The 25,879-nt window shown below is 46.4% G+C and overlaps 1 protein-coding gene across 1 annotated transcript; it reads left to right on the top strand.

Annotated features, from left to right (window-relative positions):
- Window positions 1-2,957: 2,957 nt before the first annotated feature.
- LOC145362580 (uncharacterized) lies at window positions 2,958-25,541 on the top strand. The gene is made up of 3 exons (XM_080218582.1): window positions 2,958-3,017; window positions 12,035-12,960; window positions 24,316-25,541. The coding sequence occupies exons 1-3, from the start codon at window positions 2,973-2,975 to the stop codon at window positions 25,436-25,438; spliced, it is 2,094 nt and encodes a 697-aa protein (XP_080074708.1). The 5' UTR covers window positions 2,958-2,972; the 3' UTR covers window positions 25,439-25,541.
- The last annotated feature ends 338 nt before the right edge of the window (window positions 25,542-25,879 follow it).

The following is a 25,879-nucleotide window of genomic DNA, read 5'->3' as shown; positions in this document are numbered from 1 at the left end:
AAACAGAAAGTTGTGGAAATGGGAAGTAAAAACAGAAAGTTGTGGAAATGGGAAGTAAAAACAGAAAGTTGTGGAAATGGGAAGTAAAAACAGAAAGTTGTGGAAATGGGAAGTAAAAACAGTAAGTTGTGGAAATGGGAAGTAAAAACAGTAAGTTGTGGAAATCCTCAGCAGGTTTTGGCAGCTTCTGTGAAGAGAGAGAAACAGAGTTAACATTTGCAATGCCAGGGGATTGTTGTTGATGAGCTGAGTATTTGCAGCATTGTGCTGAGCTTTGAGAAACATTCTGAATGTGAATTTCTAGTTCTTACACAGATCTGGATGTTAGAAGAATGAGGGGAGATCTCATTGAGATGTATAAGATGATGAATGGGATGGATAGGATAGAGGTGGAGAGACTCTTCCCGCTCAGAAAGGACAGTAGGACTAGGGGGCACAGCCTCAAGATAAAGGGGAGGCGGTTTAGAACAGAGTTGAGGAGGAACTTCTTCACTCAAAGGGTGGTGAATCTCTGGAATTCTCTGCCCGTTGAAGTGGTGGAGGCTGCCTCGCTAAATATTTTTAAGACGCGGGTTGATGGGTTTTTGATAAGAGAGGGGATTAAGGGTTATGGGGAGAGGGCGGGAATGTGGAACTGAGCCACGACAGATCAGCCATGATCTTATTGAATGGCGGGGCAGGCTCGAAGGGCTAGATGGCCTACTCCTGCTCCTATTTCTTATGTTCTGATGTTCAATCTGATTTCACACCTTCCTCTGAACACTTTCCAAACTCACCTCCAGCTCATTGTCCACTCCTTCACTAAACACCCGGATGGACAATCACCACCACAACATGGCGGCGCCCGCCGGTTGCCCGGGTAACCGGGCCCAGGCAACGGGGAGGAAGCCCGCCCACTCACCCCCTCCCTTACCAAGATGGCCGTCCCCGCGCTCCGCTCCCTGAACAAAAGACACGCCTTCCTCTCCCAAGATGGCGGCGGTGACCTGGGTTCAATCCAAGTCCCGGATGATCCTCTTCCTATTGGCCCGGATCTGCCCGTCAATCACTCCCCGGCCCATTGTGAGCTGGAGCATGCGCAGTGTGACTGTGAAGCTGGACTCAGGCGGGTGAGTGGAGGAGGTTCCAAACCCCCCAGTGAGACCCATTGGGTTTACTGTCAGTCTGCAGACAGGAGCTGGAGAACTGAACCCAGACAGAGGACAGGGAGGGAAGGAAAGAAATGGTGAGATGGGTTTGGATTTCAGACCAAGGAGGAGGGAGAGTGTGTGGGACAGGGATTTACAGATTTAGAACAAAGGACAATGCAATGCAGGAACAGGCCCTTTGGCCCACCAAGCCTGTGCTGATTCCTAATTTAGATCCACTACTTATTGTCCTACGTGGTTCCTATCCCTCTGTTCACCTCCTGTTCACATGTCTATCAAGACACGCCTTGAATGTTGCTAAAGTGCCTGCTTCCATCACCTCCATTGGCAGTACGTTCCAGGCACCCATAACCCTCTGTGTGAAAAACTTTCCCCATCTCATCTTGAACCTGTGCCCTCTTATAGTCGACCCTCCCGCCCTGGGAAAGAACCTCTGACTATCCATCCTATCTATGCATCTCATGATCTTGTAGACCTCTATCAGGTCACCCTCTCAAGCTCTGTCTTTCCAGTAAAAACAATCCGGGTTTATCCAACCTCTTCTCATACCTTAAACTCTCTAGACCGGGCAACGTCTGGTAAACCTTCTTTATACTCTCTCCAAAGCACCCACGTCCTTTTGGTCGTGAGGTGACCATAACTGCATGAAATACTCTAAATGTGGCCTAACTAAAGTTTTATGCAGCTGTAACACTTCTTGCCAACTTTTATACTTGATGTTCTGGCCAATGAAGGCAAGCAAGAGAGGAAAAAATGTTCCAGAGAAACTAAAATTGTTCAGAATTTTTATCCTGGACTGACTGATGACTTTTGTAAACTGTTTTACAGAATATTGGAAAGGAGGAATTACAGACAGAAACAGATATCACATTGAGATCTGACAGAGTCACTCGATTCATCAGGGTCTGAATATCATTGGCCTTTGAATGTGGAAGGAGAAATGTTTGTTCTGTCTGTGAGAAAAGATTTCAGACATCAATGTGACTGGAAAAGCACTGAGACACACAAATACCTGAGTGAGAGTATTTCTGTGAACTGACTACGGAAAGAGCTTTAACCAGATACACAGCCTGAAAGAACATCACACCATTCACCGCAAGGAGAAACCATTCACATGTTATGTGTGTGGATGAGGATTCAGCTGTGTGTCCAAACTGGAGAGACACAAGGACACCGGCACCATGGAGAAACCATGGAAATGTGGGGATTGTGGGAAGGGATTCAGTTACCCTTCTGAATTGGAAATGCATCAACGTGCTCACACTGGGGAGAGGCCGTTCACCTGCTCCACCTGTGGGAAGGGATTCACTCAGTCATCCAGCCTGCTGACACACCAGTATGTTCACACTGATCAGACACCTTTCAAATGTTCTGACTGTGAGAAGGCATTTAAAAGCAAAAAGTATCTGCTGAGGCACCAACACATTCACAGTGAGGAGAAGTCATTCACCTGCCCCTTGTGTGGGAAGGGATTCACTGCTACATCCAACCTGCAGAAACACCAACGAGTTCACACTGACAAGAGACCTTTTAGACTGCAGGAAGTGCTTTAAAACCTCTGGTGAAGTGACGTGTCATCAACGTGTTCACACTGATGAGAGACCATTCAGATGCTCTCACTGTGGGACTGGCTTCAGGCGATCATCTGAACTCACTGTACACCAGCGAATTCACACTGGAGAGAGGCCATACACCTGCTGTGTGTGTGGGAAGAACTTCATTCAGTCATACCACCTGCTGAAACACCAGCAAATTCATTCCGATATAAAACCTTTTAAATGTTTTGACTGTGAGCAGAGCTTTAAAAGCAGCAAAAATCTCGTGATGCACCAACGAGTTCACACTGGGGAGAGACCATTCACCTGCTGTGTGTGGGGGAAGGGATTCACTCAGTCATACAATCTGTCGAAACATCAGCGGATTCACCCTGATATAAAACATTATAAATATTTTGATTATGAGCAGAACATTAAAAGTAGCAATGACCTAATGATACACCAGCAAGTTCACACTGGAGAGAGACTGTTCACCTGTTCCGAGTGTGCGAATGTATTCACTGACTTACAGCAAATGCTCAGACACCAGCAACTTCATGAGTGTGTGCAGGGGTTGGATTCAACTGCTTTTACTGCTGTTAATCACATTGAGGACTGAATGTGTGGGTTAATCCTGAGGTGCGTAAGAAATGTGTCCCAGTCACTCTCTTCCATGGATCAGAGCTCTTTATCTGGGTAGAGAAAACAGGTCCACTCTGGGTTGTCACCCGGCAAGTTGCTGTGGAAGCTTTCTTCATAAGGAGAGAGGGAAGGACAGAGAGCCCTGTTCTGTTAATTTTCAAGGAATTTTTTTTACATCTTATGAAGATTATTAGATAGTGATTGTTTACAGGGCATGCTCTGAAATCAGATTGATATAGAACTGTGAGCTATTCCTGATCACAAGTGACTATTCCCAGTCTGAAAATGTCTCTGATCTGAAGTTTCCAAATGTTTTTGTGGCATTTGAGTTTTCAGATGAAAAGCGCTGACAATAACAAAACACAGAACATTACAGCGCAGAACAGGCCCTTTGGCCCACGATGTTGCGCCGACCAGTTAAAAAACAATGACCCACTAACCTAAACCAATCCCTTTTCATCCATAAACCTATCCACGGATCTCTTAAACGCCCCCAAACTAGGCGCATTTACAACCGCAGCAGGCAGGGCATTCCAATCCCTCACCACCCTCTGGGTAAAGAACCAACCCCTGACATCCGTCCTATAACTACCCCCCCTTAATTTAAAGCCATGCCCCCTCGTGCTAGATTTCTCCATCAGAGGAAAAAGGCTATCACTGTCCACCCTATCTAAACCTCTAATCATCTTATATGTTTCAATAAGGTCCCCTCTTAGCCGCCTTCTTTCCAGCGAAAACAACCCCAAATCCCTCAGTCTCTCCTCATAGGACTTCCCCTCCATACCAGGCAACATCCTGGTACTCCTCTGCACCCTCTCCAAAGCCTCCACATCCTTCCTGTAATGTGGGGACCAGAACTGCACACAGTACTCCAAGTGCGGCCGCACCAGAGTTGTGTACAGTTGCAACATGACGCTGCGACTCCTAAATTCAATCCCCCTACCAATAAACGCCAAGACACCGTACGCCTTCTTAACAACCCTATCTACTTGATTCCCAACTTTCAGGGATCTATGTACACATACACCTAGATCCCTCTGTTCATCCACACTATTCAAAGTCCTCCCGTTAGCCCTATACTCAACACATCTGTTATTCCTATCAAAGTGAATTACCTCACACTTCTCCGCATTAAACTCCATCCGCCACCTCTCAGCCCAGCTCTGCAACCTGTCCAAGTCTTCCTGCAAACTATGACATCCTTCCTCACAATCTACCACACCTCTGACTTTGGTGTCATCAGCAAATTTACTAATCCACCCAACTATACCCTCATCCAGATCATTAATAAAAATTACAAACAGCAGCGGCCCCAAAACAGATCCCTGAGGCACACCACTCGTAACCGAACTCAGTTACTAACCGTAACAGTTAGTATTTATCCAGTAGCAGGTTAAAATGTACCAAGACCCTTCACAGACAGTAAGAAGCTGGATTGAAAAGGTAAGGAGGCAAATTTAGGAGGGATTTCCATCCTTTAGGACCTCAGCTGGTGAAAGTATAAGTGAAGTGAAGCCAGTTGGGGGAGCTGAAGAAGGTCAGGACGTGTTATTTTGTTGTCTCCTGGGATGTGGGCATCACTGGAAAGGCCAGAACTTATTACCCATCCCTTATTGTCCTTCAACTGAGTGGCTTGCTCTGCCCTAGACTCAACCACATTGCTGTGAGTCCAGAGTCACACGTAGGCCAGACCAGATAAGGATGGCAGATTTCCTTCTCTAAAGGAACTTAGTAAAGTTTTACAACAATTGATGATAACTAACGTGGACATCATTACTGAGACTAGCTTTAGAATTCCAGATTCATTAACTGAATTGGGAATTTGAACCCATGTCCCCAGAGCATTAGGCTGGACTCAAGATGACTATTCCAGAAGTGGACATGGTTAACAGCTTCATGTTTTGAGGTGTCCAGATAACCAACAACCTGTCCTGGTCCCTCCACACTAACACTATAGTTAAGAAACCCAACCAACACCTCTGCTTTCTCAGGAGGCTAAGAAAATTTGGCATGACCGCTACCCAGGCCCTATCCCCATAACCCCACCTTTCTAATCCTCTGACACTAACAGGCAATTCAGCATGGCCACACATCTTTGTGCTGTGGGAGGGAACCACAGCACTTGGAGGAAACCCATGCAGACACAAGGAGAATGTGCAAACTCCATGCAGATAGTGACCCGAGCCTGGAATTGAAGCCGGCGCTGCGAGGTAGAAGTGCTAACCACAATGCAACCGTGCAATGGGACCAACATTCGTGTTTTAACTAACGTCACTGTGGATTAATCAGACTGCTGTTTGTGGAATCTTACTGTGCACAAACTGACTGCTGGGATCAGTAATAACTTATATTTATATTATTATATTATATTAATAACTTGCATTGGTGATGGCCTGGTGGTGCTGCCGCTAGACTATTGTTAATGTTCTGGGAACCCAGGTTTGGAGGGAGTGCAGAGGAGGTTTACTAGGCTGATACCGGAGTTGAGGGGATTGAGCTATGAGGAGAGGCTGAATAAACTAGGCTTGTACTCGTTAGAGTTTAGAAGAATGAGGGGAGATCTCATTGAGACGTATAAGATGATGAATGGGATGGATAGGATAGAGGTGGAAAGACTCTTCCCGCTCAAAAAAGACAGTAGGACTAGGGGGCACAGCCTCAAGATAAAGGGGAGGCGGTTTAGAACGGAGTTGAGGAGGAACTTCTTCACTCAAAGGGTGGTGAATCTCTGGAATTCTCTGCCCGTTGAAGTGGTGGAGGCTGCCTCGCTAAATATTTTTAAGACGCGGGTTGATGGGTTTTTGATAAGAGAGGGGATTAAGGGTTATGGGGAGAGGGCGGGAATGTGGAACTGAGCCACAACAGATCAGCCATGATCTTATTGAATGGCGGGGCAGGCTCGAAGGGCTAGATGGCCTACTCCTGCTCCTATTTCTTATGTTCTTATGTTCTTATGAATCCCACCATGACAGGTGGTGGAATTTGAATTCAATAAAAAAAACCTGGAATTAAGAATCTACTGATGGCCATGAAACAATTGTCGATTATTGGAAAAACCCATCTTGTTCACTAATGTCCTTTAGGGAAGGAAATGTGCCGTCCTTACCTGGTCTGGCCTACACGTGACTCCAGGCCCACAGCAATGTGGTTGACCCTCAACTGCCCGCCAATTAGGGATGGAGAATTATTGCTGGCCAGCCAGAGACACCCAAGCTACACAAATTAAAACTAAACATGTTTACTGTGGGGGTGGGGTGAGTGTGGGAGGCTGGTCAGGAATGGATTGAATCATTCCGTTTAAAGGTAACACAGGCATGGATGAGGGTTTCAGCAGCAGGTGGGGTGCACGGGCTACATGATGGAGACTGAAATATCTGATATTAGTGATGGTGTGGAAATGTGGTCAGAAACTCATCTTGGGGTCAAATCTGACATTGAGATTGTGAAGGGTGTGGGTCAGCCTCAGACAGTTCCGAGGAAGATGGATGTGCTCAGTTGTTAGGGAATGGGATTTGGAATGGTGACCGAAGACAATCGCTTTGATCTTCTCAATTTTTAACTGGAGGAAATTTCTACTCATTCAGTACTGAATGTGGGAGAAGCAGTTTGATAATTTAGTAACAGTGGAGGAATGGAGGGGGATGAGGGTGAGTTACAGCTGGGTGTTATCAGTGTACATGGGAAATTTCACACGGTGCTTTCGAATGATGTCACTTAATGGCAGCATGTGGATGAGAAATAGGAGGGACCACAGATAGATCCTTGGGGAACATCAAGTTCAGGGGCCTTGGAGAGGAAAAGGAAGCTGGAGAGGAGGTCAAAGATTGATTTTTCAGAATGTGTGGTGACAGTGGATTTAAAGGTGAGGAGGATTAGGACCACAAGTAAACAGTATCAATTAATATAGAGAAGGCAAATGGTCAGCAGCTTAGTGTGAATAGGGTCAATAGAACATAAGGGTCATGGGGGTTGTGGGGTGGGGTCATGCACAAGCTGAGTTCTGACAGGGCATAAGAGACAGATGGGAGCGAAACTGGAGAAAAATGTGAGTTCCAGACTTAGTTAAGGATAGTTTGGCCCGGTGGGCTTGTGGAAGGAAGGGAAGCAGCAGAGGCAGCTGACCAGATTGTCTCCATGTTAGTGCCAAAAAGTTCCATGAGCCTCTCACACTCGTTGTTGGTGAGCATGGATGAGACAGGGGAGAGAATTTCAAAAGGAACAAACTGTAACAGCTATTAAAAAAGATTCAGCACAGTGTATTTTACACAAACTATTTCCTTAAGCAAAAAATATTAGCCCCTGTAACTGGGCTGGGGTTTGAAAAAGAACAGAAAAAGACTCCAATGAATTCATTGACTGAAGTTACTCACAAAGTTGCTGGTGTCTCAGCAGGTGGAATGACGGAGTGAATCCCTTTCTACATTCCACAGTCTTTTCTTGGTTTGAATTTGCTGGTGTACAGTGAGTTCGGATGATCGCCTGAACCCAGTCCCAGAGCTGGAGCACCTGAACGGTCTCTCATCAATGTGAATTCGCTGATGGAACATCAGATCTCAACGTCTTTTATAGCATTTACCACAGTCCAGATATTGGAAAAGTCTCTGCTCAGTGCGAACACATTGATGGGACATCAGATTCTCAAAACCTTTAAAGCACTTAAGCATTTAAATGGTCTCTTGTCGTAAACTCGCTGGTGTCTCAACATCTTGGATGAATCAGTGAATCCTTTCCCACGCTTGGGGCAGGTGAACGGTTTTCCAAAGTGTGGACTCGCTGGTGCTTCAACAGGTTGGATAAATCATTGAATCCTTTCCCACACACATTATAACTGAATGGCCTCTCCCCAGTGTCTCAGCAGGCTGGATAAATCACTGAATCCCTTCCCACACTTAGAACAAGTGAAAGGTTTCTCCCCAGTGTGACTGTGTTGATGAGTTTCTAGCTGAGACGGGCAACAAAATGACTCCTCACAATCCCTGTGTTTCCATGGTTTCTTCGTGTAAACACGTTTATGTTGCCACAAGCCTGATGATCGATTGAAGCCTCATCTACACACAGAACAGGTGTATGGTTTCTCCCCACTCTGAATGGTGCTTTTTCCTTCCATGTTCAAGACTCAATGATATTCAGTTCCAATAACTTGGGTGAACTTATCAGACCCTGGTGTGATGTTTCGTTTCCTGTTCCCCAAATACAAAACTTCCCCTTTTAAGGCCCTATCAAATTGATTTAAAACAGAAAGAAAATGAGTGAGACAGAACCAAAAAAACACAAAGGCAGGTTTTAAAATTGAGCTGAATGAATCAGGTAATTTGTGGGGCTGGCACTAGGAAAGAGCAACTATGAAAGTTGCCTCCTTCTGCTCTGTAGGAATTCTGTGAGACTCGGACGCTGTCATGAGGGAATAGGTTTTGGAGAACAGTATTTGCTTCCTTTTCATTCCTGCGCTGTCACTGCTCTGTCTGATCAATAAGACATTGGGACTCAGAGGGATGATGTAGTTTGATGGATAGGTTGTCTCCATTCTGAACAATGGGGAACTCAGGAGCAGCATTGTGTACTATCTACAAGATGCACTCCAGAAATTCATCTTAGCACCATCCAAATCCACAACCACTTCCATCTAAAATGACAAGGGCAGCAGAGACATGGGAACGCCACCAACTGCAAGCTCCACTCCAAACCACTCACCATCCTGACTTGGAAATATATCGCATTCCTTCGCAGTCACAAGGTCAAAATCTTGGAATTCCCTCCCTACCAGCAGCATGGATGTACCTACACCATATGGACTGCAGTGGTTCAGATCCCAACAAACATGGTGTCTGCACCTGCGCGCTGCTGCACATTGCCCCTTACAAAGATATCGGCCGCACATGCGAACTGATGAACATTACTACCGACAGAACAGCATCAGTCAGAATCCAACACTTGTAATCACTTGTGAACTTGCTGATGCCAATCCAACAGGAGAAAAACCCTCTGACCCTCCCACTTCACCAACTGTCAGAATGAACATGGTTCTGTCCTGGGTGTGATTAACAGCAGAATCCAACACTTGTAATCACTTGTGAACTTGCTGGTGTGTCCGCATGTTCGATAACTGAGTGAATCCCTTCCCACAATCAGAGCAGGTGAATGGCCTCTCCCCAGTGTGAACTCGCTGGTGTCTCCTCAGGTCAGATGAATCACTGAATCGCTTCTCACATTCAGAACAGGAGAATGGCTTCTCCCCAGTGTGGACTCGTATGTGCATCCGCAGGATGGATGAATTACTGAATCCCTTCCCACACACTGAGCAAGTGAATGGTCGCTCCCCAGTGTGAATTCGCTGGTGTGACTGTAGGTGGGATAACTGGGTGAATCCCTTCTCACAATTAGGACAGACAAATGGTCTCTCTCCAGTGTGAATTCGCTGGTGTGTCTGTAAGATGGATGGGTTACGGAATCCCTTCCCACAAACAGGGCAGATGAATGGCTTTTCCCCTGTGTGACAACGTTGATGAATTTCCAGGTGAGACGGGCAACGAAAACATTTCCCACAATCTCCACATTTCCATGGTTTTTCCATGGTGTCGATGTCCTTGTGTCTCTCCAAGTCTGACAATCAGTTGAAGCCTCGTTCACACATACACCCATGTGCAGTCTCTCCCTGCTGTGAATGATGTGATGTTTCTTCAGCCAACGTAACTGATTAAAATGTCTTTCACAGTCACCGCACTGTACACTCTCAGTCAGGTGTCTTTCTCCGTACTATTCCAGTCACACTGATATTAAAATCTCTCACAGCAGACAAAAACTGAAGGTTGATGATATTCAGCTCCTGATGAATGGAATGACTCTGTCAGATCCTGATGTGCTGTCTACTTTGAGTGTTCTGTCTGCGATATTGCCTCTCCTAATATATTGTAAAAGAATTTACAAACGTTATCAGATACAGTACAGGGTAGAAATTCAGAACAGAATTTTAATTGCTAAGGAACATTCATTCTTCTCTCATTTATTGAAGGCTGTAAATATCTGGACCACATACTCTCTAATCACATTCTGCTGTATTCAATACACACCCAATAACACCATGATCTATAATTATACAGTACTCTATCACATGATTAGAGATACACAGAACTGTTAGGGAGTATTTTATTTCAAAAGTGTTGCTGACCTGAAACTCTCTGCCGACTAGCTTGTTTGAAGTAGAAGAGGAGAATAATTTCAGAATTAAATTGAAGGGGCTCTTCAAGGAAATAAACGTGTAGGGGGAATGGGGATGTAGAGAAGATATGGGAGTGACTAGATTGTCCTCCAGAGTGTTAGCATGAGCCCAAGTTACTGAATGGACACTTTGTGTCATAATGACTCTGCTGGAAATGCATATTGTAGCTGCAGCGGAATAATACAAGGTTAGAAGTAACTACTGTATTTTGTTACAAATACAGATCTAATCAGTACCATATTACAAGACTAGACATCTCTGGCCTATCTTAATTTACTGTCCCCTTAAAAGTCAGCCAACTCCTGGAGAAACTATCTCTTTAATTGTGAACATTAGGAAAGAGATCATCCTTTTACCCAGACAAATAAATGTGTCAAACTGAGGGAGTGAAAGAATGTCAATGTCTCTGATAGACAGAGTCCTGGGCCAACCTTTCCAGACTCTGCAGCCTCCCTGGATTCACTTCCTTTCCCTTCAGTTGCTGCAAGTCCCCAGTTTCCCTCAGAATGAGAATAGAAATGGAAAGAGGGAGAAAAGAAAGTGTTTTACTCACAAATGAAGGCGACAGGAGGAGGTTTCAGTCTGTTGTGGACCTCAATCTGAGGGTCACAAAGACCTGATTGGCTGGAGGACCAGAGTCCTTCCGGTCCTCCAACTTCTCCCATTGGTCAACACCCCAGCACGAGGGTCAGGAGGCGGGCTAACCCGCGCATGAGCAGCCTCCCCTCTCCCTTGGACATGCGCCGTCCCGGGCCGGGGGGGGGGGGAGGGGGAGATCACCGAGCGGCTTCTCGCTCTGGCCGGAGCCGCCAGCCGCTTGTCTGGAAACCTTAGCTCCCAGGGGTGGGGGCGGGGCTCCCGGGTCTGCGCGCTTGCGCACTGAAACTCTGTGACGTCATCACAGAAGAGGCTGATTCTTATTGGGTGATTCAGACAGGCTCCATTGTCGACGTCACAATGCGGAAGTTGGATTGATTCAGATTTCAGGTTCAGACTCCCTCCTCTGGGCAACATCTGGGAGGAAGTCAGTGTCTCCCCCTTTCCATTTCTATTCTCATTCTGGGGGAAACTGGGGACCTGCAGCAACTGAAGGGTAAGGGAGTGAATCCAGGGAGGGTGCAGACTCTGGAAAGGTTGGCCCAGGTCTCTCTCTCTCTCTTAAAGACATTGGCATCCTTTGTAGTGTTCCACAGGGACTAGAAATGTCTGTTCTGAATTTCTATCTTGTTCTGACAGTGATGACTTTTGTAAATTCTTTTTACAGGATATTAGAAGGAGACGATTTGCCGATAGAAATCTCAAGATCGAACAGTCACTCAATTCATGGGAACTGAATGTCATCAGTTTTGAATCTGGAACCAGAAACGTTGATCTTTTTGAATTGGGTGAACAATTTGGTGTGAACAGTAAAGCATAGAGGCACGTGGAACCAAAGTGACAGTGTTCCAGTGCACATTTCGTGAAAACTGCAGGAGAGACAGAAAGACACTCAGATCATGGAAAAACCATGGCAATGTGGCGACTGTGAAAAGTCATTCCGTTCCCCATCGGTGCTGGAAATTCATCGACGCATTCACACTGGGGAGAGGCCATTCACCTGCTCCGATTGTGGGAAAGGGTTCACTCGGTTATCGATCTTGCTGACACACCAGCGAGTTCACACAGGGAAGAGGCCCTTCACCTGCTCTGATTGTGGGAAGGGATTCACTCAGTCATCACACTTGCTGATACACCAGCGGGCTCACAGTGGAGAGAAGCCATTCACTTGCCCCATGTGTGAGAAGGGATTCAGCGATTCATCCACCCTGCAGACACACCAGAGAGTTCACACTGGGGAGAGGCCATTCATCTGCTCCATATGTGGTAAGGGATTTGCTCAGTCATCCAACCTATATTCACACCAGCGAGTTCACACCGGAGAAAGACCATTCCCCTGCTCTGCGTGTGGGAAGGGATTCAGTAACTCCGCCAACCTGCTGAGACACCAGCAACTTCACACTGGGGAGGCTTCCTTTACCTGTTTTGAGTGTGGTAAAGGATTCAGTGATTCATCCAATCTGTTTTCACACCAGCGAACTCACACTGGGGAGAGGCCATTCACCTGCTTTCTGTGCGGGAAGGGATTTAGTCAGGCATCCAGCCTGCAGACACACCAGCGAGTTCACACCGGGGAGAGACCATTCACCTGCTCTGTGTGCGGCAAGGGATTCAGTGACTCATCCAACCTGATTTCACACCAGCGAGTTCACACTGGGGAGAGGCCATTTAACTGCTTTGTGTGTCAGAAGGGATTCAGTCGATTCTCCAACCTGCTGACACACCAGCGACTTCACACTGGGGAGAGGCCGTTCACCTGCACTGAATGTGGAAAGGGATTCACACGGTCATCCCACCTGCTGAGACACCAGCGAGTTCACAAGCGATTACAAGCATTGGATTCTGCTGTTAATCACACCCAGGACTGAACCACGTTCATTCTGACAGTGGGTGAAGTGGGAGGGTCGGAGGGTTTCTTCCTGCTGGACTGGCAGGTCTCAGGACTTTGCTCCCAGTGGGCTGATGCTCTTTGAGCCTGGGAGAGCACATCTCCACTGAAATGATCCACAAAAACTGGTGAAGGATGTTTATTTTAGCCTCGATTGTAAACAGTGTTTTCCCTACCACTACAGGTAGATCTAAAATAAATACATTTCTCTCTGTTCTGTTGAGTCTACAAGCACAGGGCCAGTCCAGTCAGCTCAGTTGGTCTGTGTCAGTATATATGAGCCTCCACCCACCCCTCTTCATCTCCCCCCATCAGCATATCCTTCTATTCCTTTCTCCCTCATGTGTATCTACCTGCCTGTTTCAATGTAGTCATTACTATTCACCTCAACCACTCGCTGTGGTAGCGAGTTCCACATTCTCACCACTCGCTGGGGCAAGAGGTTTCTTACTGAACTCCCTATTAGATAATTAAATCTCTGAAAATGTACTCTGCATTTATAACAAAAAGGATGAATTGTCCACGTGGGTAGAGATAAATGTCTGTCCTGATAGATATTGGAGAGATTTGGTTGAAAGGTGACCGAGGCTGGGATCTAAATATTGAAGGGTATTTGACATAACGGAATAGCAGGAAAGTGACGGGATCTCTCCCATTAATTAACAATGGCATTAGTTCAGTACAGAGAGACCATCTTAGCCTGAAAGATCAGGATCAGGTTTGGGTCGAGATAAGAAATAGAAAAGATATGAGGTCTCTTGTGGGAGTAATTAATGGCCCCTTACCTAAATTACACAACTGATTTATTTATATGTAGTATATTTATTTATTAGTGTCACAAACTAGCTTACATTAACTCTGCAATGAAGTTACTGTGAAAATCCCCTAGTCACCACAACCCAGCGCCTGTTTGGGGACACCGAGGGAGAATTTAGTGTGGCCAGGGTGCCCCACCAGCACGTCTTTCGGACTATGGGAGGAAACCGCAGCACCCAGAGGAAATCCGTGCAGACGCAGGGAGAACGTGCAGACACAGACAGTGACCCAAGCCGGGAATGGACCACGGGTCCCTGGTGCCATGAGGCAGCAGTGCTAACTACTGTGCCACCGTGCCGTACTAAGATACTATATTACACTGCACATAAACAAAATAAATACCTGATCAAAAAGGACTCAGAAAAAGTACAAACTTATAACTCTCAACCCCTTTTCACAAATACAGATCAAATACTTCATCATTTCCGGTTCCCAGACACATCATTTTCTCATTATTTTGTTCTGATTATTCAAGTATCTCTATTAAACTCAGAGATAATATTATTTTATTCCATGACTTCATATAAACTAACATTTGAAGCTTATACATTGTTTTAGAACTGTATTTACACAAATCTTCACCCGAAGCTTTCCAAAGACTCGTCCACAAACTGAAATATACGCAGACTCCAAAGTTGTACAAACATAACACTTCTAAGAACATAAGAAATAGGAGCAGGAGTAGGCCATCTAGCCCTTCGAGCCTGCCCCGCCATTCAATAAGATCATGGCTGATCTGAAGTGGATCAGTTCCACTTTCCTGCTTTCTCCCCATAACCCTTAATTCCCTTGTCTATCAGAAACCTATCTACCCGTGACTTAAATATATTTAGCGAGGCAGCCTCCACCACTTCAACGGGCAGAGAATTCCAGAGATTCACCACCCTTTGAGTGAAGAAGTTCCTCCTCAACTCTGTTCTAAACTGCACTCCCCTTTATCTTGAGGCTGTGCCCTCTAGTCCTGCTATCCCCTCTAAGCGGGAAGAATGTCTCTACCTCTACCCTATCCATCCCCTTCATTATCTCATGCATCTCTATAAGATCCCCCCTCATCCTTCTAAACTCCAACGAGTGCAGACCCAGTCTATTTTTTAAACTTGTTTCTTTTCTATTTAATTCATAATCATTATCCTTTAAAGTCAATAGTTTCTTCGCAAATTTTCAAGCTTTTTTTGCTTCTTCCGAAATCTTTGCAGTATTCTGTTCAACTGACTCCCTAAACTTCAAAACCTGGACATTTTATAAATAATTTATTGCTAATCATTTGGCTTTTTTTCCTGTAACTTATAGATCGGATTAATAGAGTTTATTTATTAGTGTCACAAAGTAGACTTGTATTAACACTGCAATGAAGTTAATGAAAATCCCCCCAGTCACCACACTCCGGCATCTGTTTGGGTTACACCGAGGGAGAATTTAGCATGACCAATGCGCCCTCACCAGCACATCTTTCGGACAGTGGGAGGAAACCCACGCAGACACAGGGAGAATGTGCAGACTCTACACAGTGACCCAAGCCAGGAATTGAACCTGGGTCCCTGGCACTGTGAGGCAGCAGTGCTCACCACAGTGACACCATGTCACCCAAATATTCATGCTCCATAACGTTGCCCCAAACCACTGGAGAATCATCTCAAGCGAACAATACGAAATATACAATGACTGTGGATCCAATAAAAGTTTAATTTTACTCAGAATTTCAAAGAACACAGCACGGGAAACAGGCCCTTCGGCCCAACAAGCCCGCGCTGCCATTTTAACATTCTGAGTTCCCTCCTCTACTCATGACCCTTGTCTACGCCTGTTGGGGAAGATTGAGGGAAGGCTAATTTAGGGACAATTTGTTACACCAATCAGCCTAATAGCACATCTTTGGGGTGTGGGAGGAAACCGGAGCACCCGGAGAAAACCCACGCAAGCACGGGGAGAATGCACAAACTCCCACAGATACCGGCCCAAATCCATGTGTCTGCACAGCAAACAGTGATAGTCACTGAGCTGTCGTGTTGCCCGTCAGTTTAAGCGTACACTAACAACGTGAAGCACGAGGCAACTCTCGAAGCAACATCCAAGAGCAGCCCTCGTACGACCCACCGCGTGTATGCCCCTTGTTGGACAACAAGGCGGACAGAATCACTTGTGGATGTTAAAAAAAGACATCAATCAACATACACAACTTATACAGACATTTACGGAAGATCCCCAGAACATAGAACACTACACCACAAACAGGCCCTTCAGCCCACAAGTTGCGCCAATCACATCTATACCTACCAAGCCATAGAACTATCTGTAACTCCCAATCCCATTAGATCCCATATACTCATCCAGAAGTCTTTTAAAAGACCCCAGCGAGTTCGCCTCTACCACCACCGACAGCAGCCGATTCCACTCACTCACCACCCTCTGAGTGAAAAACTTTCCCCTAACATCTCCTCTGTACCTGCTCCCCATCACCTTAAACCTGTGTCCTCTCATAGCGACCATTTCAGCCCTGGGAAATTTCCCAGGGCTGAAACCTCGGAATGTTCTTCAGGAATTGCGAGCAGTAAGGTTCTCAGGGCTGTTTACGAACAGAGTTATTCTCTATCTAGATAAGACACGAGAACGTACATTAGTCTGATGGGACCAGTGACGTGGAAGAAAACGGTGGAGAAATGAACTTTGACCTGAACATCTGAGGTTGCTAAGCAGTGGAGGAAGTTGAGTCACTGATACAGGGGGAAGGAAACATCCAGGTTCAATGAATAACCATCGTGTCAGAGGGTATAATGCAATTGTCTAAAGTACGTGACATGTTATTATGATTTAAGTATATTGAAGATTGATTCAAAGCTAATGATAGGTGGGAGAATTTGATAAGAAAAATGCATAATTGATTTATCCTAAACTGTATTGGTCGAAGTTTATTGGAGATGTCAGTCTGCTTTCCCTCTGGAGAGACCTCGGACTTTTCGATAATCTCTTCCTGCACTGAGCTGGTGAAATAAAAGATATGTCTTTAAATTGGGAAAATGGCTTTCGTGAGTCTTTGTATTTGCTGAAGTTTCGGCGATGCCTGGCCACCTCGTAAACCCCACTAACGGAGGGTTGGAGGGTTTCTTTCTGTTGGACTGGCCTGTTATGTGCCTTTGCTTCCAGTGGGTTGATGCTCTTTGAGCCTGGGAGAGCACATTTCCCACTGAAATGATCCACAAAAGCTGATGAAGGACATTTATCCTGGATAGTAAACAGTGTTTCTCCTACCTCTGCAGCTAGATCTAAAATAAATGCAGGCAGAATTGGAAAATTGCAGCAGGTTTGACTGTGGAGGGAGAAATAGAATTAGTATTTTGCTATTATTCAAAATGAAGAGAGAGACCAATATAATAATTGGCTGGAGGCCCATTTCCCACTGAGTTCTCCAGCACCTCCTGTCTCTCTATTACTGCGACGCCCAGGGCAGTTTTCCAACTGGGGCACAGGCCTCATTATTCTCGGCCAAATTCAGCCCTCAGCTCCATCGCCTGGCTGTCATTGAGACAAGCAACAGAGAGACAGAAAGGTGCCCCAGGCTCAGACGGGAAGTCAAAACTCGGGGCTTTAGATGAATTATTAGGATCTCTGAAATGATCAATAATTTAAAGAAATGAATTTAAACCCATTGAGTAAAGAATCACAAGACAAAACTTCAAGTTTCATGAATTTTACTCTGACAAAACTGGAAGCAACAATGAATAAACACTTCTTGTAGAAACACAAGCTGTAAAATTAAACTTTGCCCTTTTACTCTTGACGCACTCAAATATCCCACTCAATGGTTCTGTTTTACTCTGGAATGTTGATGTTAATTCTCCAGGAATGATTCTGGCAAGGTGACTCCCCAAGAGTGTATTTCCACTGTTTTCCTTCTCCAGTCTGGCAAACTTTAGTCCTAGAACTGAATTTCACAGTGATGGTTTTAACACAAGCAAGGTGAATCTTCCAGTCTTGTTTCACAATTGTAACCAACATTTGACATTGGAGCAGAAGTTGGCCCTTTGAGTCCGCTCCCACCATTTACTGAGATCATGGCTGATCTGTTTGTGTTGCATTCCACACTGTCATTCTCCAGCTGATAATTTACATCCCCTTATCCAACAAAAATTGGTATAAAGACAAAATTCTGCTGCTGCTTAGGGTGAGAGGGGCGAGGTATAATTCGGATATTAGAGGGAGGTTTTTCACACAGAGGATTGTGGGAGTATGGAATACTCTGCCAAGCAAGGTGGTGGACTCAAGCACACTGGATTTGTTTAAGAGTTACTTAGACAGGCACATGAGCAGGATGGAGATGGAGGGATATAGGACACTGTTTTAAATAAGGTTCAGGAGCCTTGGGACATCCCTGGGAATCAACTAATTCCTATGGACCTTCCAATATATTTTCCGGCTCACTTGTTTTACTTTTGAGCTTCTGGGGATTCCCTTGAATGTTTGTATAAGGATGTGCATGGTATTGATGTTTTTCTCTTTTAATCCACAGGTGTTGTCCAACAAGGGGCATACACGCGGTGGGTCGTACGAGGGCTGCTCTTGGTTGTTTCGAGAGTAGCCTAGTACTTCATGTCGTTAGTGTGTACTTAAACTGGACCAGATACTGGGCAATACGACAGCTCAGTGACTATCACTGTTTGCTGTGCAGATACATGGATTTGGGCCAGTGTCTGTGGGAGTTTGCACATTCTCCCTGTACTTGCGTGGGTTTACGTGATTCAGTCTGCCTTGTTGTCCACCAAGGGGCATACACACGGTGGGTCGTGCGTGGGCTGCTCTTGGATGTTGCTTTGAGAGTCGCCTAGTGCTTCACGTCGTTAGTGTACGCTTAAACTGGACCAACTGACGGGCAACACGACAGCTCAGTGACTATCACTGTTTGCTGTGCAGATACACGGATTTGGGTCGGTGTCTGTGGGAGTTTGCACATTCTCCCCGTGCTTGCGTGGGTTTTCTCCGGGTGCTTCGGTTTCCTCCCACACCCCAAAGATGTGCTCTTAGGCTGATTGGTGTAACAAATCCCTAAATTAGTCTTCCCTCAATCTGGTTTCCAATCTGGAGTGCCATAAGCGCAGACAAGGGTCATGGGTGGAAGAGGGGACTCACAATGTAGAAATGGGCGGCGTGGGCTCGATGGACCGAAGGGCCTGTTTCCCAGGCTGTGTTGTTCTTTGTTCTTTGCTGGAACCTGAAACTGAAACAGAAAATGCTGGATAATCTCAGCAAGTCTGACAGCATCTATAGAGCGGGAATAGAGGCAGCATTTTGAGTCAGGGTGATTCTTTGTCAGAGGTGAATACACAGAAAAATTGGACAAAATTTATCCTGAGAGGGTTAAGAATTTGGAAACAATCTATTAAACCTTCTCTGAACCACTTTCAACGCATTTGTATCATTTCTTAACAAAACTGCAGCCAGTATTCGAGATGCAGCCTCAGCAATGCCCTGTAGAACCAAAGCTGAACATCTATGTTCAATTTCTCTCGTAATAAAGGATAGCATTACATTTGGACAGGGAGCAGAAAGAAACCCTCTGACCCTCCCCATTGACTAACTGTGAGAATGAACAAAATGCAGTCCTGGACGTAACTGAGAGCAGAAACAATAACAGCAGAATCCAATCTCTGTGATCTTGTTGGTGCCTCAGCAGCTGTGATAAAATTCTGAACCCGTTTTTATACACTGAGCAGGTTTCTCCCCAGTGTAACCTCACTGATGTCTCAGCAGGTGGGATAACTGAGTGAATTCCTTCCCACACTGAGAGCAGGTAAACAGCCTCTCCCCATGTGAACTCGCTGGTGTCTCTGCAGGTTGGATAACTGACTGAAACCCTTCCCACACTGAGAGCAGGTAAACGGCCTCTCCCCAGTGTGAACTCGCTGGTGTGTCCGCAGGTAGGATCGCTGAGTGAATCCCTTCCCACACTGAGAGCAGGTGAATGGCCTCTCCCCAGTGTGAATGTGCTGATGTGTTTGCAGGTCAGATAACTGGTTGAATCTCTTCTCACACTGAGAGCAGGTGAATGGCCTCTCCCCAGTGTGAATTCGCTGGTGTTTCTGGAAGGCAGAGGACACAGCAAATCCCTTTCCACACTCAGAGCAGATGAATGGCCTCTCCCCAGTGTGAACTCGCTGGTGTATCTGCAGGTCGGATAACCGAGTGAATCTCTTCTCACACTGAGAGCAGGTGAATGGTCTCTCCCCAGTGTGAACGCGCTGATGTGTCCGCAGATTGGATAACTGGTTGAATCCCTTCCCACACTGAGAGCAGGTGAAGGGCCTCTCCCCAGTGTGAACGCGCTGGTGTCTCTGCAGGCTGGATGACCAAGTGAATCCCTTTCCACACTGAGAGCAGGTGAATGGTTTCTCCCCAGTGTGAACTCGCTGGTGTGTCCGCAGGTGGGAAAAACGAATGAATCCCTCCCCACACTGAGAGCAGATGAACGGCCTCTCCCCAGTGTGGCTGCGCCGATGAGCATCCAGCAGAGATGGGAATCTGTATCTCTTCCCACAGTCCGCACATTTCCATGGTTTCTCCATGGTGCAGGTGTCCTTGCCTCTCGCTTGGGTGGACAATCAGTTGAAGCCTTGTCCACACACAGAACACGTGTACAGTCTCTCCCTGCTGTGAATGGTGTGATATTTATTCAGGCTGCGTAACTGGTTAAAGCTCTTCAGTCAGTGCACTGGAACACTCTCACTTGAATTTGGCAGTGTGTTGTTGCTTTTCCAGTCACACTGATGTTTGAAATCTTTTCAAATCGACAAACCGGGCAACAATTTCTCCTTCCAGATTCAATGGCCGATGGTATTCAGGTCCCACAGAATATGCTTCTGCCAGAACTAGATGTGATGTTTGTGATTTCAGCCTGTGATTCCTCTTTCAATATCCTGTAAAACAAATTGACACAAGTCATCGGTGTTAGTACAGGATAGAAATTCAGAACAGACAATTCCAGTTTCTATGGAACATTCTTTCCTCTCTCATTCCCTAAAATCTGTGAATCTCTATCCCATACGCTCTCCCTCCATTCTCACTCTGCTGTATCTAATATTCACCCTCCCAATTCTCCTGAAGATGCTGATTGAGGCTGATTGACAGATTCATGCTCACTGCTTCCTGTCCTGGACACACACAGAGCTGAAAATCTCCATGCAGGCTGCCAGACAGATCTATGTTTGTCTGAGTGGATTAAAAATGTGTGGAATATACAGACTGGATTCACTCCCTTACCCTTCAGTTCCTGCAGGTCCCCAGTTTCCCCCAGAATGAGAAATGGAAAGGGGGAAACATTGATTTCCTCCCAGATGTTGCCCAGAGGAGGAAGTTTCACTCTGAAGCTCATTGACCAACTTCCGCATTGTGAGGTCACAATGGAACCCTGCCTGAATCAGCCAATAGGAATCACTCTTCTCTGCGGTGACGTTTTGGGGTTCCAGTGCGCAGGCCCGAGCGCGCGGAGCCCCGCCCCCACGCATTGTTCTCCACCCCCTCCCGGGAGCTTCGCCCCCACCCACTGTTCACCCTACCTCTCCCGGGAGCCCCGCCCCCACCCATTGTTCCCCTCCCCCTCCCGGGAGCCCCGCCCCCACCCATTGTTCCCCACCCCGTCCCGGGAGCCCCGCCCCCACCCATTGTTCCCCTCCCGGGAGCCCCGCCCCCACCCATTGTTCCCCTCCCCGAGCCCCGCCCCCACCCATTGTTCCCTACCCCATCCCGGGAGCCCCGCCCCCACCCATTGTTCCCCTCCCCCTCCTCGAGCCAAGGTTTCCAGACAAGCGGCTGGCGGCTCCGGCCAGAGCGAGAAGCCGCTCGGTGATCTCCCCCACGGCCCGGGACAGCGCATGTCCAAGGGAGAGGGGGAAGATGCGCATGTGCAGGGGAAAGCCCACCCTCTGACCTTCATGCTGAGGTTTTGACCAATGGGACGAGTTAGAGGATCGGAAGTTGTCTGGTCCTCCAGCCAATCAGAGCCTCCCCATTGTCTGAATGCGGAAGTTGGATAAGGAGCTCATTCCTGCCCAGGAAAGGTGCTGCTGTTCTCTCTCTGAATGGAGACTGAGCTTCAGACTGACTCAAACTTCATCCTGTCTACAACATCTGTGAGTAAAACACTTTCTTTCCTCCCCCCTTTCCAATTCTCTTCTCATTCTGGGGGAAATTGGGGACCTGCAGCAACTGAAGGGAAAGGAAGTGAATCCAGGGAGGGAGCAGATTCTGGAAATGTTGGCCCAGGTCTCTCTCTCTCTTAAAGGCATTGATATCCTTTACTCCCTCAGCCTGACACATTGATCCATCTGGATAAAAGATCCCTTTCCTAATGACCACAATTAAAGGACTGGTTTTCCCCAGGAGATGGCTGACATTTAATAAGAATAAAAAATTAATATAGGACAGAGATATCCTTAGTGTTGTAATATTGTAGATTTGGTATATTATTTATGGTTCTGTCACAAAGTACATTTATTATTCCTCGTCTTGTAATGTAGCACTGAAGCTGTGTTACATATTTTCACTCATCGAATCATTACAGCACAGAAGGAGTCCATTCAGTAACTCAAATCCATGCCAACTCTCTGTGGAACAATCCAGTCAGCCCCATTCCCTTTCAATATTCCCTTTCCTCTGCAAGATAATTTCCTTCATGTGCCCATCTCATTTCTGAAATATATTAAAGGGGGCAGTAAACTAATTTGGACAGAGATGTGTCTGATGTTCCTTCATCCATGGATATGGGTGCTGCAGACTTTGGCCAGTATTTATCACCCATCCCCATTTGCCCTTGAACTGAATGGCTTGCGAGGCCATTTCAGAAGCCGGTTGACAGTCAACCACATTGCTGTGCCTTTGGAGTCACATGTAGCCCAGATTGGGTAAGGATGGCAGATTTCCTTCCCTAAACAACATTAATGAACCAAATGGGTTTTTCTGGTCAATCAACAATGGTTTCATGGTCAAAAGTAGATTCTTAATTCTAGATTTTGTTTTAAAATTCAAATTCCACGATCTGCCATGGCAGGATTCAAACCTGGGTCCCCAGAACATTAGCTAAGTTTCTGAATTAATAGTCTAGCGATAATATCACGAGGCTATCAGCTCCCCTGTTGTTATATGGTACAGATTAGATGTATTATTTATAGTTCTGTAATAAAATACATTTATTATATCTGGTTGTGTAATTTTGGACTACAGCTATATTGTATATTTCCAACAATCTCTTCCCTCAGAGAATTGTTAGTATCAAGATTTCTCTTCCATGGGGACCAGTGGAGGGATTGAATATATTCAAGGATGAGTTAGAATAACAAGGCAGTCAATACATTTTGGGAACAGACTGGAAAATGGAGAGAAAGCTCAGATGAGGAAGGATTTCTTCACTCAAGGAAGTGGTGATTTTTTCTGGATTCTCTATCCCAGAGGACGATCGAGCTTCTGTCATCAAAAATTTTGAAGAGAGGGATCGATAGGTTTCTAGATATTGAAGATATCGATGGATATGGGGGACAGTGTGGGGAAAGTAATGCAGAGGTAGATCAACCAATAATCCCAATGAATGTTTGAGCAGACTCGATGGGCTGAATGCTGACTGCAGCTCCTGTTTGTTATGATGTGTGTGTCCAGGACAGGAAGCAGTGAGCATGGATCTGTCCATCAGCACCTTCAGGAGAATTGGGAGGGTGAATATTAGATACAGCAGAGTGAGAATGGAGGGAGAATGTGTGGGATGGAGATTCACAGCTTTTGGGGAATGAAAGTGGAAAGAATGTTCATCAGGATCATAGAATTGCTACATCTTATCAACTGTCCCTGAGCTTTCACAGTGAATCCCACTTCTGAAGACCCCCTTATCCCTGACTTGTCTGTACTGCTGTCAGTCTCACAAAGCAGCTCCCTGTGAGCTGATACGGGAGGCCCTGTGAGGCGAGTTTAATGTTCCATGATTGTGTCTTCAATGAATGCTCCATAGAAATGAGAAATGTAGATTTGAATTTTGATCGTATTCTGAATTGCGATTGTTTTTTGCTAAATTGACTTACAGGATATCAGACAAGGAGAAATCAGACAGAAATCGCCAACGTCACAGCTAAATCTAACAGAGTGACTCGATTTCCTGGGACCTGAATTTCATCGGCCTTTGAGTCTAGCAGGAGAAATGCTTGTTTGGCCACAAAAGATTGTAAACATCACTGACTAGAAATGCACTGAGACACACACAAACCCGAGAGAGAGTGTTCCAGTGCACTGAGTGTGGAAAGAGCTTTAACCAGTTACACAGCCTGAAAATACATCTCAGTGTTCACAGCGGGGAGAGAGTGTACCCGTATTCTGTGTGAGATTTAACTGATTGTTTAACCTGGAGAGTCACACCCACACCATGGAGAAACCATGGGAATGTGGGGAGTGTGGGAAGAGATACAAAATCCCATCTGAGCTGGAAATTCATCAACGCAGTCACAGCGGGGAGAGGCCATTCACCTGCTCTGTGTGTGGGAAGGGATTCACTCAGTTACCCGGACTGCAGAAACACAATCTCACTCACACCCAGGAGAGACCCTTTAAATGCTCTGACTGTGGGAAGGGTTTCAAAAGCTCTCGGTATCTGATGTCTCACCGGCGCATTCACACTGAGGAGAGACCCTTCAGCTGCTCTCACTGCTCAAAGAGGTTTAGAACATTGTACAACCTGCAGAGACACCAGCGAGTTCACACCGGGGAGAGGCCATTCACCTGCTCGGTGTGTGGGAAGGGATTCACTCATCCATCCCACCTGCTCAGACACAATTTCACTCACACCAACGAGAGACCCTTTCAATGTTCTGACTGTGGGAGTGGTTTCAAAAGCTCTGGAGAGCTGGTGTCCCACCAGCGCACTCACACTGAGGAGAGACCGTTCGGCTGCTCTCACTGTGCCAAGAGATTCAGAACATCGTCCAACCTGCAGACACACCAGCGAGTTCACACCGGGGAGAGACCCTTCACCTGCTCTGTGTGTGAGAGGGGATTCACTCAGTTGTCCAGCTTGCTGAAACACAATCTCTCTCACACCCAGGAGAGACCCTGTAAATGCTCTGGCTGTGGGGGAAGCTTTGAAAGTTCTGGAGAGCTGGTGTCCCACCAGTGTATTCAGACTGAGGAGAGGCCATTCGGCTGCCCTCACTGCACAAAGAGGTTTAAAACGTCATCCAACCTGCAGACACACCAGCGAGTTCACACCAGGGAAAGGCCGTTCACCTGCTCGGTGTGTGGGAAGGGATTCACTCATTCATCAAACCTGCGCACACACAGTCTCACTCACACCAACGAGAGACCCTTTAAATGCTCTGACTGTGGGAGTGGATTCAAAAGCTCTCAGGAACTGATGATCCACCAGCGTGTTCACACTGAGGAGAGACCGTTCCGCTGCTCTCACTGCTCAAAGAGATTTAAAACATCATCCAACCTGCGGGTTCACCAGCGCACTCACACTGAGGACAGACCATTCACCTGCTGTGTGTGTGGGAAGGGATTCACTCACTCATCCAGCTTGCTGAGACACAGAGCCACTCACTCCGAGGAGAGCCCCTTTAAATGCTCTGCCTGAGAGGCCGGTTTCAGAAGCTCTGAGGAGCTGATGATCCCCGAGCACATTCATAAGAACATAAGAAATAGGAGCAGGAGTAGGCCATCTAGCCCTTCGAGCCTGCCCCGCCATTCAATAAGATCATGGCTGATCTGTCGTGTCTCAGTTCCACATTCCCACCCTCTCCCCATAACCCTTAATCCCCTCTCTTATCAAAAACCTACCAACCCGCGTCTTAAAAATATTTAGTGAGGCAGCCTCCACCACTTCAATGGGCAGAGAATTCCAGAGATTCACCACCCTTTGAGTGAAGAAGTTCCTCCTCAACTCCGTTCTAAACCGCCCCCCCCCCCTTTATCTTGAAGCTGTGCCCCCTAGTCCTACTGTCCTTTCTGAGCGGGAAGAGTCTCTCCACCTCTATCCTATCCATCCCATTCATCATCTTATACGTCTCAATGAGAT

The sequence above is a fragment of the Carcharhinus amblyrhynchos genome, unplaced genomic scaffold, assembly GCF_965287045.1.
Source record: "Carcharhinus amblyrhynchos unplaced genomic scaffold, sCarAmb.v2.hapA scaffold_38, whole genome shotgun sequence".
NCBI lineage: Eukaryota > Metazoa > Chordata > Chondrichthyes > Carcharhiniformes > Carcharhinidae > Carcharhinus > Carcharhinus amblyrhynchos.
This window is presented reverse-complemented; position numbering and strand designations above follow the sequence as displayed.

What these genes read in the sequence shown, in the direction of transcription:
- LOC145362580 (XM_080218582.1), top strand. Translation starts at nt 2,973, where the DNA reads ATGCACCAACGAGTTCACACTGGGGAGAGACCATTCACCTGCTGT. An exon ending in AGAGACCATTCACCTGCTGT is followed by an intron (nt 3,018 to 12,034) that starts GTGTGGGGGAAG and finishes AAAGACACTCAG; the next exon opens with ATCATGGAAAAACCATGGCA. An exon ending in AGACACCAGCGAGTTCACAA is followed by an intron (nt 12,961 to 24,315) that starts GCGATTACAAGC and finishes ACGCAGTCACAG; the next exon opens with CGGGGAGAGGCCATTCACCT.